The sequence below is a fragment of the Onthophagus taurus genome, chromosome 7, assembly GCF_036711975.1.
Source record: "Onthophagus taurus isolate NC chromosome 7, IU_Otau_3.0, whole genome shotgun sequence".
Classification (NCBI taxonomy): domain Eukaryota; kingdom Metazoa; phylum Arthropoda; class Insecta; order Coleoptera; family Scarabaeidae; genus Onthophagus; species Onthophagus taurus.
The window spans coordinates 18,593,931-18,612,037 of record NC_091972.1 but is presented as its reverse complement, the minus strand read 5'-3'; the positions used below and the strand labels follow the sequence as shown (position 1 = coordinate 18,612,037).

Genomic DNA, 18,107 nt, shown 5'->3' with positions numbered 1-18,107 from the left:
TTGATTATCCATAACTTATCCATAAACATTTTTAAAATTACTGTTTTTATAAACAATTTTTGTTTAAAAGAATTTTTCTACAATAATTTCTTATAATCCGTCAAAAATTTCCATAATACATAAATTAAGTGGGTAAAATTTTCCTCGAATCTCAAGGAATTTTCCTTTGAAACAGAAACCGTTTAGGATGACCTTGCGTAAACCTCGAAATCTTGGTCTTTCGTGAAGGGGAAAAAAGAGATCAAAACTAGCTTCCCTGTGAGAGAGCTTTTGGTCAAAGCTACCGAGTGCAAGCGCGCCCCCTACAACATCGAGTATGGTCGAAACGTGCTACTGCCTCAGTACTGATTCAGTCCTTCTTTAACCACACGTCTGTTCGAACGCGTGTTAGTACTGAAATCCTGCTGAAAGATCGATTTTATTTTTCTTGTCGACCTATAATCCGCGCGTCCCAAAAACTCGAATATCCGAAACGATATTATGGGTTAAATCCATCCCTGATATTTCCAAGAATTTAAAAAAAACTAAATCAATTTTTTTCTGATTAAAATCAACAAGTTGTTAAAGACTTTTTGAGAAAGAAAAACATTTCGTTCGGGTTACCTAAAAATAGTGAAACCTTGGAACGACGAGGGGATAATTTCCTGAATCAAGAAAAAAATAGTGCTGAAAAAATTTGAAATGGCTAATAAGTCGTCGGAAATTACAAGAAATGGGCACGAAATGGCCCCTTTGAACTCGAGACAGAACTCTCAAGGTGGAAAACCAGGTGTTACTATTGTTCTGCAAGGTCCACGGGGGTCCATCATCTCGAGGGGTAGCGGCAACATCGATGGAGATCCAGATCGCGCCGCTTGGTCTGGAAAGATGCAGTTCTTTTTGTCCATTATTGGATATTCGGTTGGGTTGGGAAATATTTGGAGGTTTCCCTATTTATGTCAACAGAATGGAGGAGGTGATTTAATTTGATTAATACAATTTTTTTCTTAATTCTTAAAAAACTATTTGCTCAATCTAAAAAAAAAATAGTTTTTTATCTAATAATTTAGATTATTCCAGCTTAATCGCCGAATTGATTATTCACCTCTCACGATTTGATAAAAAAACAATCGTTCTATTTTATCAATGAAACTTTGTGGCATACTTAAAATAACTTTAGCTACCGTGGAATCAAATTTCTCTTGAAGGTTAACATGTTATATTGTTGCATTTAAAACCAACGCCGGAAAAGAGCAGTTGTTGACCACCTATTATTATGTTACAACTTTGTTCAATGAAAATTTACGTTACAATAAACAATCAATTAATTAACAATACCAAAATAATTAGAATTTTATTTTTTTGCGTATCAAAAAAGCTTGTTTTTAGACTTTTAGAGAAGGAATTTTCGTCATCCATGAAACTCATATACATCATTAAGTATTAACCTTGTAGATGAGAAGAGAATTAAAAAATACAAACTGGACTTAATAAGATCTGTTAATGGTTTAATTTTAAATTTGACTCTTAATTTTCTCCACGTGTAAAAACGATGTTTATGTAGCCATGTTATTATTACAGAAGACGATTTCTTAAATGATTTAAGTGCATTTCATTTCTTATTAACATGCGCGAGCACGCTTTCGTCTACGTAGTTACGATAATCGCGGTAATTTCTTGAATTGTAACGTTAAGTGTTAATAAAATCTAGTAGCAGCACTCAACTCCAAAATTGCATTTTGCCTTAAATTATTTTATTCAACCTAATTTGTGTGGTTAAATTGCGAACGAATCAAAAGAGGATCAATTAAAAAATTGTTTCTGTTAAAATAATAAAATCAATAGAAATGAACATTTTAATTGGGAATTTAATTTAAATCAAACCCAAACCGTCAAAGTTTAATTTAAAACGATTAAATACAAAAGATTTAATCAAAACTACATCGAATAATTTGAAATGAGCAGGTTTAACCGAAACCGATTAAAGGTGACATGAAAACTAAAATAGAAAATCCAATTTGAAACATTTTCACTCGTCTCATTTTTAAATTATTGCCCACAATTTATTTCTCTTCAATAGAGAAATCAAATGTTTCTACAACATATATATTTGCCTTTATGTCTATTAAGTTATTGCTTTTGTACACGCAATGCTTCTTGTTACCCCTTTTCAGTTGCTTATTTTCACATATTTGAGAAATTTTGAAAATATTGCGCTGATCAACTTAATTGTATAACTTTATGTTTAAACCTTTCTATTTTACTACTAATTACAACTTACCATACGTCGCAAATAAACTATACAATAAATAAAACAGTATGTTTCAAAACTTTCATCTTTAAATTTCAATTCAAACAAATGATGATTTATGTTCATGTTTTTGTTCGGCTGAACTCCATATCCTCCTACTTGTTGATGTTGTTTTCTTTGGTCCTTCTTTTATAATAGTAGCTATTCCCGGCAACTAATTTATCTTGTCGAAATCTATTTTATGAGAACATTTTGTATGATAACTGCTTTCTGATCGATTTTTCCCTTTCGAGTTCCTTTGTACGATATTTGAAGTATCCAAGTTGCGTATTTTAGTTCTATATCCAGGAAAGGTTGGAATAAAGTGGATAGCATAACCATGGAAAAGCAGATTGAGAATTCCTGAAAAGTTGAAAAATTCCAGAAAAATTGGATTCATTGGAATACTAAATACAGATAAAAAAAGAATGAAACAGCCAAACCATCAAGTCAATCTTTACAGTTGCCGAAAATAAAGCTTTACGCAGAGACCTTGCTTATGGACAGAGAAGAATATAGAGAAACGATGAATAATCCATCCAGACATCTATGAGAGAATCAAAAAGTTCCCCATGGATAAATAATTAACAAGATGGTCAGCTAATTAAATCGACGGATATTTGAGTGATTACCACTACAATCTAGGGTTTTGTTAGTATCTCGTGTATAATTCTAGTATTTAGATGATGATTCCAGTATCTTTTGAACGCTTTCAGTTTCCATAATGATTAGAACCTCAATTAAGTAATTAAGAGTTTATTGTATACAACAATCTGTCTACAATTCTTTACATTATTAAAATATTATTTTCACCCTCTACCTTCTTCCTCCATTTCCACACCCTCGGCTCCTCGGTTCAATCATCCTCTCATCCATCCCTTTGTCTCCTCACCCCCACAACCATTCTCATCCATCGTTTCCCCCTCTCCCCCCTCTCCCCCCTCTCCTCCTCCCTCAACTCACTGCACCCATTCAATATATGTTCCAACGTTTCCCATTCCTCCCTGCACAGCCTACATCACCTCTCCTCATCGGCCATCCAGTATCTGTTAGCTCTCTCCTCATTTCCACAACAGAACCTAGCCACCAACTTCTTCCCTTCCTCATCTCCTTCCAATAACAACTATCTAGGCAGCCCCTCCGTAATTATGTTCCTGTACCTTTCGTTATACCTTTCCTCTTTTATTTGTGTCCTTCTTTCCTGTCTCTGCACATCTCGGTGCCTATCCCTCAACTCCCTCCACATCTCCCTACCCACCCTTCGTCTACTATTTATCGCAGTTATCGAGTAGCCCACTCGTCTATAATAGTTGTCTCTGTCTCCTTTCCCATATCTGACCTTTCCCTTTCTAATTTTCCTCCAACACTCTCCCAAGATCCCGCAGTTTGGCCTACCTTCTATTCTTTCTCCATATTTCACTGCCCGCCTCCACTCTGACCTTATCCACCTTTACCTCTTCCCTCACTATATACCCCGGTGTTTCTCTCGCCACCCCAAGCACCCATCTCCAATATCTAGCTTGCACGTCCTCCAGCATTCCCTGCTCCCTCCATCCCCATACCTCTGCCCCATACATCATCACACTGCTAACCAGACCTTCAAACATAATCTTCCTCGCTGCCACTTTCCTTCCAAAGACTCTCTAACGATGTCATCCGCGTATGCTAACATATGCACCTTTCTATCTCCCACCACCAACCCTCCCATCTGCCCCTTCCCCAGTCTATACTCCAGGTCCGCCGTATACAGTGCAAACAGACTTGGGCTCAGCGGACATCCCTGCCTCAGTCCCTTCGTCGTCCAGAACACGTCACTCAACTTATCTCCCACTTTTATCCTAGCCATAGTCTCCATGTATATTTCCTTCACTCTCGCAATTAGGTGTTCCGTGATCCCCCTCCTCCCACAACTTCCCCCTATCCACCTTATCAAAAGCCGCCTTCAAATCTATAAACAGGGCGTATAATTTCCCTCCCTTCTTATCCAGCTCTCTATCTGCCAGATGCTTTAACACGTACACGTTGTCGATTGCTCCCCTTCCCTTCTGAAAGCCTGTCTGCCCATCCGGCAAAATTCCCCCCAACTCCATGTCCTCCTCCAGTCTTCCCAGCAGTATCTTCGTGTATACCTTGTATGCCGAGTCTAGTAGGTTAATTCCCCTGTAGCTCTCTACACTTCCATTATTACCCTCTTTATATACTGGGCAAATTACCCCACTTTCCATCCCTCCGGAATCCCACCCCCCTCTCCATACGCTATTCATCCCCTCCAACAACTTCACTCTCACCACCCTTGATGCTTCCAACCATGCCTCGTTCTGGATCCCATCTTCACCTGGCGCCTTTCCCTTCTTCAATCCCCTAAGCACTGCTTCTATCTCCTCTTCTGCTATCTCCTCTCCCCCATTGGAGTAGTTGGTTCTAGTATATTTTGGATTAGAATTTATTATTATTAAGGTATTATCTTATAATTAGAATTTTTTAAAAGGATCTAAAAGATATTTTCGGTATACAGTTATTGGGTATGGTATCCATAATGAGTGGTTCTTGTATCCAGAAGTTTGATACAGCTTCCACAATGGTCAGAACCTGAATTTAATGATAAGTTCCATTTTTTCGTGAACAAATCCACTGTCTAGATGTTGATTTCAATATCTCTACGATCTCCATATACGATGGATTCCATGTTATGTATCAGATCGTATCCAGTTGTGATAATGGCTCTACAAGCAATTAAAAAGAGGAGCCCTAGCCTGGTACACCGATGCTTCAAAGACAGTTGTATCCGGAGTAAGCATGGGCATCAGTGGACGAAATACCCACATTAAATTGCCCCTCAGCTAGGACATAGCTATTTTTTAAGCAGAAGTTCTTGCTATGAACTTCTGCGCCGGTTTAAACCTACAAAAGGTATAGAAAGGTGTATCATAAACATTTTCACAGGCAGTCAGGCCGCCCTAAAGGCAATTCAGGCCAACACGTGTGACTCTGCACTGATCAGAGAGTGTACCAGCAACCTGAGAGAACTTGCTAGGGGCAATGTTGTTACTCTATGGTGGGTTCCAGGTCACAGAAACATTGCCAGAGCTGGCCAGACAAGCTGGCCAGAGAGGCAGCGAAAACGCCCTTCATTGGACCCCAACCCGGTTGTGGACTGCAAAAAAGTCACTTAGAACAAATAATCAACAGTTAGGAGGCCTCAAAGGTAGCCTTACGCTAGAAAGAACTTCTACGTCACAGATAAGCGTAGAGTATGATAACTCCGTCGCAAAAAAAACCAAAGAGGTTTTATGCCTCAGCAAAGGGGATCTAAGGATACTTTTAGATTTCCTGACCGGCCATACGCCACTAAAATACCACCACTTCTACATTGGACAAGCTGAGAATCAAACTTGTCGACTTTGCAACGACGAGTCAGCAACCGCTGAACACATACTGTGTAGAGTATAGTTTTCGTAGTAACCGTTATTCTAGTATCCAGAAATCTACTTGGATACTGCTTGCAAACTATTGATAATAATAACAATGAAATAATAATGATGATAATGACATGAATCTAGTGGTTAGTTCTATTATCTCGCAAATAAATCCAGTATTCAGAACCAGTGAATGATTTCAGTACTCAATTCTTCGGTGCATTATCTGCGGCAATGGGTTCCATTATCTAGATGTAAAATGCTGTTTCTATAATGATTAGGACCTGAATATAGTTGCTGGTTTTAGTATCTCGTGGTCAATTCTAATGTCCGAATGATGATTCTAATATTTTATCGGCGATCTAGTGTATTACTATTCCAGTATTCATTTCTTTAGTAGTTTGTTCCAGTATATCTTGGATTATTCTAAAATTCAGATGATGATTAGAATTTTTTAAAAGAATCTAAAAGATATTTCCGGTATACAGTTGTTGGGTGTGGTATCCATAATGATTGGTTCTTGTATCCAGAAGTTAGATACAGCTTCCACAATGATCAAAACCTGAATTTAATGATAAGTTCCATTTTTGCGTGGAAAATTCCACTATCCAGATGTTAATTTCAGTATCTTTTGAATAATCTCCTGATACGATGGATGATTTTAGTATCCAGTTTTTGGGTATAAAATCTATAATGACTGATTATTTGAAAGTCCAGATAATGGCTCTACAATTCTTTGAAAAATTTCCGTATTTCGTGGATGATTACAGTATGTAGTTGTAAGGTGCAGTTTTCGTAGTAACAGTAATTCTAGTATCCAGAAATCTACTGAATACTGGAACTACTTGGATACTGCTTGTACAGGGTGGGCAAATTTGGGTGTTATTATAGGCTATCTCAGAAACTATAAGAGATACAAAAAAAGTAGGTGCCATGTCCCGGTCTCTTTTTCCGAGACTAATCCAATCCCGTAAAGATCAAATCTCTATCTTCTTTTGTTTTTAAGTTATCGCCAAAAAGTCAAATTCTAGTGATTTCAAAAAATGCTCATATTTCGTTTATTTTTCAAATTAGAGAAATGGGGTTAATGCATTCTTAAGACACTTTTTTGAGTAGAATATACTGCCGTTGAAAAATTTTTAACATAGCTGATAATTTTTGAGATATAACATAAAGTTGTATTTTTTTAAATACAAACTATACTTTATTATGATATTACTGAAAAGAGCATATTTTTAGCTTTTCAATGATGTATCGCACGCATGATGTTTCTGCGGAAAATAAGCGTTATTTTTCAATTTTTAAAATATTAAAGATTAAAATTCAAATTTTTAATTATAGTAGGCGAGGAAAACGCTAAATACTACTTAGTTACTATAGCAACGTGAGTTTACTTGTCATTTCATTCATGAATTTTGCGAAACAAGTTTCCCGTTTAAGAAGTTCCGCATTATCTTTAAATAAAACAATAAAATTAAATATAGAATATATTGGAGTCCGCTTTGAAGATGATACATAAGTCTTCATATCCCCATTCAAACGGTGTTTCTCCGAAAGTCCGCTCCCAGTTTATGATTCCTAATTTTCCTCTAGCTCACTCAATTTCAAAAGAAAAGATTGCTGATATCAAAAAACTTCTACATCTTATGTTTGGGGAAAACTGGGAAAATACTACCGAAGATTTCATTCATTGATACCGAACTGTTCTAATCTTACAACCAGTAAGTTGAGTAGAAGAAGATGACAGTTTATGACTGTTTAGTTCCTGAAGTTGTCCATATTTAATTATTCATTAATTAATACATTTCTTGTATTTTTAATAAACAAACTTTAAATGCTAATCATTTTTTATTGGTAAACAAAGTCAGGGATAAGATGCGGAGAAATTTAAATTAACTATTCAAAGTTTTTATTCGTTGGTACAAAACCAACTTATCCTGAATAATGGTACAAAACCAACTTTATTCTGTCATATTCGTGCAAAACCATATATTATAGCCACTAGGTAGTATTTACTGTCCGGACTACTATAATCAAAATTTTGAACATTAGCGCTTACTATTTTCGAATTGAAAATTAACGCTTATTTTCTGCAAATACACCATACATGCGATACATCATTGGAAAGCTAAAAATATGCTCTTTTCTTTAACATCATAATCAAGTATAGTTTGTATTTAAAAAAACACAACTTTGTGTTATATCTCAAAAATCATCAAGTATATTTAAAACTTTTCAACGGCAGTATATTCTACTTAAAAAAGTGTCTTAAGAACGTATCAACCCCATTTCTCTAATTTCAAAAATAAACGAAATATGGGCATTTTTTAAAATCACGAAAATTTGACTTTTTGGCTATAACTTAAAAACAAAAGAAGATAGAGGTTTGGTGTTTGCGGGATTGGGTTAGTCTCGAAAAAAGAGACCGGGACATGGCACCTACTTTTTTCGTATCTCTTATAGTTTCTGAGATAGCCTATAATAACACCCAAATTTGCCCACCCTGTACATTACTTGATAATAATGATGATAATGACCTCAATCTAGTGGTGAGTTCTATTATCTCGCAAATAAATCCAGTATTCCGAACCAGTGAATGATTTCAGTACTCAATTCTTCGGTGCATTATCTCTGACAATATGTTCCATTATCTAGATGTAAAATGCTGTTTCTGTAAAATGGTGGTTTTAGTATCCATGTTTGGTCCACTGATGCCTATATCTACTCCAGATCTAACTGTCTCTGAAGCATCGGTGTACCAGACTAGGGCACTTCTTTTTAGTTGAGGTCCTCCCTTCGCCCAATCATCCCTGCTTCTAAATATGACCTTATATGGCTGGTTGAAAATGTATTCTGTCGTCCGTTGTATAAGGTCCGTTTTAATTTCAATTAGGTGATTGGATGAGGTTACCCTGCATCAACTTGAGTGAAAAACTGTTTTCAGTGATAAGGCACTTGAAGCTGCCTCCTTTTGTATATATAAATGGAGCGGTGTGAGACCAAGTAGGGCTTCCAAAGCAGTCGTCGACCGGATCTCATTGCACCCGTTATGTTAAGACATGCTAACCGCTGGATTTGTGCCAACTGTTGTTGTGCTGTCTTATGTTTTGTTTTTGGCCACCAAAGCAATGAGGCGTAGGCGACCATGGGTCTGATTATTGCTACGTAGGCTCAATGAGCCATTCGTGGTTTAAGACCCCAGTTCCTTCCTAGGAGCCTGCGGCAGATCTGGTTTGCCATGATGGCCTTTTTCCTCACCTTATCTAATTGTAAGTGTGAGTTCCAGGTTAGATTACTGTCTAGTATTACCCTAATTACCCCTCTAGCATTTAACGTCTGTTTTGAGGTTAATAGTACTTTGAATGGAGGGTGCTTTTATTTGTAGCTTCCTTCTCCGACTGAAAGGGACTATTTCGATTTTATTTGGAGTGATACTGATCCCATTGCTTCTACACCAAATACTGGTGAGTAGTAGGGCTTTTTGCATTAGTTGAGTTATGATTGTATCATATTTACCTCGGATTGTGATTACCGTTAGCATACCCCTGAATCTTGAATCCGTTTTTGTGGCGTTTATCAACTCATCAACTACCAGGCACCATAATAGAGATAATAGCACTCCCCCTAGGGGACATCCTCTTAGCCCCTTTATAGTCAACGACTCCCCTCCCAGATTGGCTGTGATCTGCCGACTTTTCAACATGGCAATACACCATTCATAGGAGGTGTTATCAAACGCACCCTCTATGTCTATGAAAGCACATAGGGCTATCTCTTTGGTTGCAATTGCCTCCTCTAAAGTGCTAGTCAAAGCATGGAGAGCAGTAATTGTTGATTTTGCTTTCTGGTAATCATGTTGGCTAGGGTGGAATGGATTAGTGACAAGCACTCCATTCCTAAGGTATTGATCGATTACCTTTTCCAACCCTTTGAGGAGAAATGAAGTTAGGCTAATTGTTTGTAATCTTCTTGCTTACCATTGTATTGGATATAATTAAAGATAATTTAGCACTTTGACTTTGATGAAATTTCCATGGTCACAGTGCTAAATTATCTTTAATCAGGCTAATTGGTCTGTATGCCTTGGGGTCGGCGTTTGAACGCCTACCGGCCGCCATAAGCATTGTTTGTGATATTTACGGTATAGTATTATTTAACTATCCAGTGAATAATTACAGCATATTGTTGGGTGCAGTATCCATGGCAATCAGTTCTAGTATGCACAAATTCGATAAACTTTCCATAATGATTTTAACCTGAATTCCAGTGTCTAGATGACGATTGCAGTATTCTTTGGACGATATACAGTTTACAGTTGCTTATTCCAGTACTCTATGGACGATTCCAGTATCCAATTGTTGGATACACTATTTATAGTGATTACTATTCAGGAGTTAAATATATAGTAATTAGAGCCAGTATTCTTTGGTTGATTTTAGTATTTAGCTGATGATTCCAGTGTTGAGTAGATGATTCCACGATCTATATTAATTAGTTTCAGCATCCATAAGTTAGATACAGTATCCGTTGTGATCAAATCCAGCTTCCCATGTCTAGTAGATCATTTAAATTTGCGATTCAATTAAATAGTCCTCGTAATATCAGAATTTCCACGAACTTTGGCAGAATTTCTTCCTCGTCAATTAGAACGATGTCCTGTTTTTTCTACTTTTTGACCTTCTTCGACCTTGACTTCCAACTATCATACCATCTTGGAGGTGATCTTCCAGGGGCGCGTTAACATCACATGTGATTCCTTCATATTGTTTTGAATGATTTAATTTCGCCCGATCTTATTATTCTTTTTTGTGTTTTTGCCGTCTTTACTGAAAGTATTTAATTAGCTTTATTTGCTTACTTCATTTATAAGAGTTCATGCAGTTTATACTCCTAGATAGTTGAATTTCATACTTTGATGGATTATTTTATTGTTTGCTTCGAGCTTGCCTCTAACAATTGGTCCTTTAGAAATGATCATTAATTCTGGCTTTTGGTCATAATAAGAAAATATGGCATATAAAAGAAAAATACAAGAAAGATTCAAAACAGGTAATTTAAATTTTTTTTTCTTGTATTGATGTTGAATTGAATCGAGGAAATGTTCACGCGCATATCTCAAGTTGGTTGAGGAATCGTTGGGGAAGTGTTGGTATTGATTGAATTACAAGTAGGACTTCGTAGACCAACGTTCCGTGTCGTTTCATTATTCAACTAGTAAACGATATTGAATTTATTTCTAGAACATCATTAAATCGGTTGGTACAGTTTCAAATTTCAATTAAAAATTTAATTTTTTTCGATTGCGGTTTCTCTATTTTTAAATTGCTACAAATGAAAAAAAAACCATTCGTTTTGCGCCTTGGTTGGGATGCCAAAGTCAAGGACGTTAGCACAAGCACGTGTACTTCTCTGTTCCTTTCACGAGACTGCAGCCGTGATATAAGCATTGAATGGTTCCTGTACACTTGAAATAGCATTGAATGGAGTCGATGTTCCTAAACAGGAAAGCACTACGACAGCTGAATTTAGGACAATGAAGTTGGTAGCTGTAAAGAAATGTATTGTTATTAAACATGATATTCAAAACGAAATTTTTTAATTTTCACTTTGATATAACATTTTAATTTTAGATAAGAAGCTTTTAAGTGTTTTTTGGCAACGGTTAAAAAATCAATAATCCCTTAAGTAGGTCAACGTGCTTCATGGGTAGTTTGAAAGGAATTATAGGCTTAGGGATGTTTGAGATTGCGTCATACAATGTCCAACCCTTATTTTTTTTTTCATTTTTATTTTGTAACTGCCTATTAATCATTATTTGGGCATCAATAAATACTTCCTTTTAGCTTTATTTTTAGAAAATTTCAAAAATACCTACAACTTATTTTCGTGAGTGTGTCCTTCGAACATTAAATATACCACATCGTATGATCCGGTTTAAGTGTTAAAAAATAATTTTGATGACACCACAATCTAAGATTGATGATTCACCTTTTACAAATTCGGTGTCAAAGTTTAATCGATCTAATTACCTAGGAATTGGAAGTATTACGAATTAGACATTTAGGCTTTAAGAACGTGTGGAACCAGGAAAAATAAACAACAACGTGAACTTGTACGAATTCTCTCAATAAATGTTGAAATCTCTATTGGTTTTAAAATGTTTACGTTTTCTGTATCTATTTTTGTCTAAAATCCAATATACTACACATTTAAATAAACAGATCTAACCGTAATGGAGTTCACTTCCTATTCGATTTTAATTTTATTTTTATCATATTAACAATTTAAAGTAATTTAATAAAAAACGCAATACCTGATATTGCGTGCTGACTTCGTGCAGCATTCTAATTACAAAGTTAATTGAAGGCAAAATAGTTACATTTTGTAAATTTTGAAGTGAATTCTTTCTTTGTTGTTTACAGAATGTAGATGCTAGATTTTGTAAAGAAATTAATCATAACAATGCCGTAGGAAAAGCTATGTTAATAGTATTAGCTGTTGAAGAATTTGGGTTATTAACCATCTATCACCCCTAATTAGCGTAAGATTCGGAGCAAAATTTCAAAAATTCAATCATGGGAAGAGTTGAGTTTAAAAAATCGTAACAACGTTGTATATAGAAATTACGAAATGATTTATGGCACGATAAGCCTTCTTTAAATTTGCTTTAAAATGATCTTTATTTTATCGTGATATCTCAATTGGTTTTTGAGATACGATTTTTTAAAGATTCATTTTTAGAATTTTTAACTATCAAACAAGCAGACTTGAGTTTAAAAATCATAACATCTATGTTTATGCAAATTAAAAAATTATTAATGGAGTGTTAAATCTGTATTAAATTTGCTTTAAAGTACACTTCATTTCATATTAATATCTCAATTCGTCTTTGAGATACGATTGTTTAAAGATATACTTTTAAAATCTTCAACAATAAACGCGCAGATTTGAGTTTAAAAATTCATAACAGCGATGTTTATGGAAATTAAGAAATTATTTATGGGGTGTTAAATCTGTATTAAATTTGCTTTAAAGTGTACTTCATTTCATATTAATATCTCAATTGATCTTTAAGATACGATTCTTTAAACATCTACTTTTAAAATCTTCAACAATCTAACACGCAGACTTGTGTTTAAAAAATCATAACAACAATGTTTATGGAAATTAAGAAATTATTTATGGGGTGTCAAATCTGCATTAAATTTCCTTTGAAGTACACTTTAATTCGTCTTTGAGATACGATTTTTAAAAGTCAACCTTTAAAATCTGCAACAATCAAACATGAAGACTTGAGTTTAGAAAATGGTTACAGCGATGTTTATGAAAATAATGAAATCATTTATATGATAAATTTGCTTTAAAGTGCACTTTATTTGATCGTAGTATCTCAATTCGTCTTTGAGATACGATTGTTTAAAGATATACTTTTAAAATCTTCAACAATAAACGGGCAGACTTGAGTTTAAAAAACCATAACAGCGATGTTTATGGAAATTAAGCAATTATTTATGGGATGTTAAATTTTTCATTAAATTTGCTTTAAAGTGCACTTTATTTCACCTTAATATTTCAATTCGTCTTTGAGATACGGTTTTTGAAAGATCTACTGTTAAAATCTTCTACGATCAAACGCGCAGATTTGAGTTTAAAAAGCCATAACAGCGATGCTTATGGAAATTAAGAAATTATTTATGGGGTGTTAAATCTGTATTAAATTTCCTTTAAACTGCACTTTATTTCACCATAATATCGCAATTCGTCTTTAAGATAAGATTTTTAAAAGATCTACTTTTAAAATCTTCAACAATCAAACGTGCAGATATAAATTTAAAAAACCATAACAGCGATGTTTATGAAAATTAAGAAATTATATATTGGGTCTTAAATCTGTATTAAATTTGCTTAAAGTGCACTTCATTTCATAATAATATCTCAATTCGTCTTTGAGAGACGATTTTTAAAGTTGTACTGTTAAAATCTTTAACAATCAAACGAGCAGACTTGAGTTTAAAAAATCATAACAGTGATGTTTATGGAAATTAAGAAGTTATTTATGGGATGTTAAATCTGCACTAAATTTGCTGTAAGGTGCACTTTATTTCACCTTAAAATCTCAATTCGTTTTTAAGATACGATTTAAAAAAAATCTGTGTTTAAAATCAATAATAACAACGAAATTTGTTGTCACAAAGCAATTTCTAATAGAGATAAATAAATAATGTTTAATAATTGAATTCTTAAATAATTTTTTTCTTATTATTTCCAGGAGCTTTCCTCATCCCATTCTTTATAATGTTGATTTTGGAAGGAATTCCATTATTTTTGATCGAATTGGGAATCGGACAAAAAATGAGACTGGGTTCCTTGGGCGTTTGGAATACAATCCACCCTTGGTTGGGTGGAATTGGTATTTCCTCTTGCCTGGTTACATTCTTCGTAGCGTTATACTATAACGTTATCATAACATGGTGCTTTTATTACCTTTTTAATAGTTTCCAGGTACAAAAAAAACTCAACGCCATATTTTCGATTCAAATTAAATCAATAATTTTTAATTTAGAATCCTCTTCCTTGGGCAAGTTGTCCGGTGGTGAATGGAACGGAAGTTGCTGAATGCGTTAAATCCTCAGAAACGGCTTATTTTTGGTATAGAACCACTTTGGATGTTTCATCATCGATTGATGATCCGGGATCACCGAAATGGTGGATCGTTGTGTGTTTATTATTATCGTGGATCATTGTATTTTTTATTGTGATGAAAGGAATTCAAAGCTCTGGAAAGGTAAGTTTAAACTTTTAAATCTATTATAAGATTTATAAACTTAATACGGCTTCTCTTTTTTATTTACAGGTGGTTTATTTTACTTCAATGTTCCCGTACATTGTTTTAACCATATTTTTTGTGAGAGGAATTACATTGAATGGGGCGAGTGCTGGTTTAGCTCATATGTATACCCCAAAAGTAATTTTTTTAAACAATTCGATTATTCCAAATTTTGATTATTGCTTTATTTTAGGTGGAAAAACTTTTAGAACCAACAGTTTGGTTGGATGCAGCAACTCAAGTGTTTTATTCGTTTGGTTTAGCTTTTGGATCGTTAATCGCGTTTGGTTCATATAATCAGCCGAAAAATAATTGCGTTAGAGATGTGATTTTAGTGTCAATTTGCAATGCAATAACTGCGATTTATGCCAGCGTTGTAATTTTTGCTATTTTGGGTTTTAAAGCGATGAGTAATGTTGAAAAATGCATTCACAGGTACGGTTGAAATATTTCCTTATTTTATTTCTATTTTTAAGTTAAAACATAAAATCGATGACATTCTCTTTGACCTTGCCAAAATATCTATAGCGTGACTTCTGTATTCAGTACTTTTCCTAACGATATAATCAATAGTAATTATTTTGTTTTCAAGTTATTATTTTATGTCTATTTTTATAGTAATAAAATGAAGATGGCATCACTTGGATTAATTGCAAGCACAGATGTTAGTACTTCCCTTTACGAACGTGCATACGCTGATATTCCTTCAATAAATAGAACTGAAGTTTACGGATTAGATGTTTGTTCATTAGAACAAGAATTAGAACAAGCAGCCGAAGGAACCGGATTAGCTTTCATCGTTTTCACCCAAGCAATCGTCGAATTACCAGGTGCTCCATTTTGGGCGGTAATTTTCTTTATGATGTTACTCTCCCTTGGATTAGGTTCCCAAATTGGAATCTTGGAAGGAATGTTATGTACGATTTTTGATATAGAAATTTTCAAAAGAATTCGAAAACCGTACTTGACCGGTGTGGTTTGTTTGATTTGTTTCTTTATGGGATTGATCTTTACAACCGGAGCTGGAGAGTATTGGCTGAAACTTTTCGATTCTTTCGCTGGAACCATCGGATTAGTCGTTGTTGCTTTCATGGAAATGATCGCTGTCATTTATATTTATGGACACAAGAAATTCACGCAAGATATTTTCGATATGACTGGAGTTAGACCTGGAATTTTCTGGCAGTTTACTTGGAGATTTTTGGCTCCACTCATTATGTTTGTCATATTGGTATCGTCGATAGTTGATATGGTGGTGAGAAATCCAACATATCAAGCATGGCATGCAGAAAAGGTAAGAGAAGTTGATTATCGAAACCTACACTAAATCTGCTTTAAAGTGTTCTTTATTTCATTATAATTGGGTGTAAGAAATCATAACTACGATGTTTATGGAAATTGAAAAATTATCTACAGCACGTTAAATCATTAATAAATTTGCTTTAAAATAACTAAAGCTAAAGCTTGTTCAGGTTGCCCAAATTTACGTATACAGTAACAAATATTGAAAAATATGTTGAAAATCATGCGCGCAGAGTTGAATTTAAAAAATCGTAACAACGATGTATATAGAAATTAAGGAATGATTTATGGCACGATAAATCTTCTTTATATTTGGTTTCAAATGATCTTTATTTCATCGTAATATCTCAATTGGTTTTTGAGATACGATTTTTTAAAGATCTGCTTTTAAAATCTTTAACTATGAAACGCCCAGATTTGAGCTTAAAAAATCATAACAGCGATGTTTATGGAAATTAAGAAATTATTTACGGGGTGTTAAATTTGCATTAAATTTGCTTTAAAATGCACTTTATTTCACCATAATATCTCAATTCGTGTATGAGATACGATTTTTTAAATATCTAATTTTAAAATCTTCAACAATCATACGCGCAGATTTGAGCTTAAAAAATCATAACAGCGATGTTTATGGAAATTAAGAAATTATTTACGGGGTGTTAAATTTGCATTAAATTTGCTTTAAAATGCACTTTATTTCACCATAATATCTCAATTCGTGTATGAGATACGATTTTTTAAATATCTAATTTTAAAATCTTCAACAATCATACGCGCAGATTTGAGTTTAAAAAATCATAACAGCGATGTTTATGGAAATTAAGAAATTATTTATGGGATGTCAAATTTGCATTAAATTTGAATTAAAATGCACTTTATTTCACCATAATATCTCAATTCGTCTTTGAGATACGATTTTTTAAATATATTACATTAAAATCTTCAACAATCAAACGCGCAGATTTGCGTTTAAAAAATCATAACAGCGATGTTTATGGAAATTAAGAAATTATTTATGGGATGTCAAATTTGCATTAAATTTGCTTTAAAATGCACTTTATTTCACTATAATATCTCAATTCGTCTTTGAGATACGATTTTTTAAATATATTACATTAAAATCTTCAACAATCAAACGCGCAGATTTGCGTTTAAAAAATCATAACAGCGATGTTTATGGAAATTAAGAAATTATTTATGGGATGTCAAATTTGCATTAAATTTGCTTTAAAATGCACTTTATTTCACCATAATATCTCAATTCATCTTTGAGATATGATTTTTTAAACATATTATTTTAAAATCTTCAACAATCAAACGCGCAGATTTGCTTTTAAAGAATGATAACAGCGATGTTTATGGAAATTAAGAAATTATTTATGGGGTGTTAAATTTGCATTAGATTTGCTTTAAAATGCACTTTATTTCACCATGATATCTCAATTCGTCTTTAAGATAAGATTTTTCAAATACCTAACTTTAAAATCTTCAACAATCTTACACGCAGCCTTGTGTTTAAAAAATTATAACAGCGATGTTTATGGAAATTAAGAAATTATTTATGGGGTATTAAATTTGCTTTAAAGTGTACTTTATTTCATCAGAATATCTCAATTCATCTTGGAGATACGATTGTTTAAAGATATACTTTTAAAATCTTCAACAATAAAACGCGCAGACTTGAGTTTAAAAAATCATAACAGCGATGTTTATGAAAATTAAGAAATTGCTTATGAGATGTTAAATCTGCCCTAAACTTGCTTTAAAGTGCACTTCATTTCATATTAATATCTTAGTTCGTCTTTGAGATACGATTTTTAAAAGTCAATTTTAAAATCTCCAACAATCAAACGTGCAGACTTGAGTTTAGAAAATCATTACAGCGATGTTTATGAAAATTAAGAAATTATTTATAGGGTGTTAAATCTCCACAAAATTTCCTTTAGAGTGCACCTTATTTCATCATCATATCTCAATTTGTTCTTGCGATACGATTTTATAAAATCAATAACAATTAAACGGAATTGGAAAACAAAAATCAAAATTAGAATTGGATATAACGTTGATAAAATTTGGGAATTAACGTAACCTCAACCATTCCTTTATAACCTCAAAATATTTCAGTTCCTAATTCCAAAACGTTTTTAAACGTTACAGCTATTGTAAAATATACAGGGTGCCTATTATGTATGGAATATAGTATATACTCATATAGTTACTCATTTGTTTTCTGAATTAAAACCAATTGAATGTAGTCTTATATATGGCAAATAAAACATTAAACAACTTTTGT

At 33.7% G+C, this 18,107-nt stretch overlaps 1 protein-coding gene across 2 annotated transcripts in view; it reads left to right on the top strand.

Moving 5' to 3' along the window:
• Positions 1–353: 353 nt before the first annotated feature.
• The window catches only part of LOC111418230 (sodium-dependent neutral amino acid transporter B(0)AT3), a 37,609-nt gene continuing 19,855 nt past the window's right edge, over positions 354–18,107 (top strand). For both annotated transcript variants that reach the window (XM_023050721.2, XM_023050722.2), the window contains exons 1-6: positions 354–955; positions 13,955–14,187; positions 14,249–14,470; positions 14,540–14,650; positions 14,706–14,947; positions 15,131–15,806. In XM_023050721.2, coding sequence (XP_022906489.1) covers positions 682–955; positions 13,955–14,187; positions 14,249–14,470; positions 14,540–14,650; positions 14,706–14,947; positions 15,131–15,806 — 1,758 coding nt within the window. In that variant the 5' untranslated portion in view covers positions 354–681. The remainder of the gene's footprint in view (positions 956–13,954; positions 14,188–14,248; positions 14,471–14,539; positions 14,651–14,705; positions 14,948–15,130; positions 15,807–18,107) is intronic.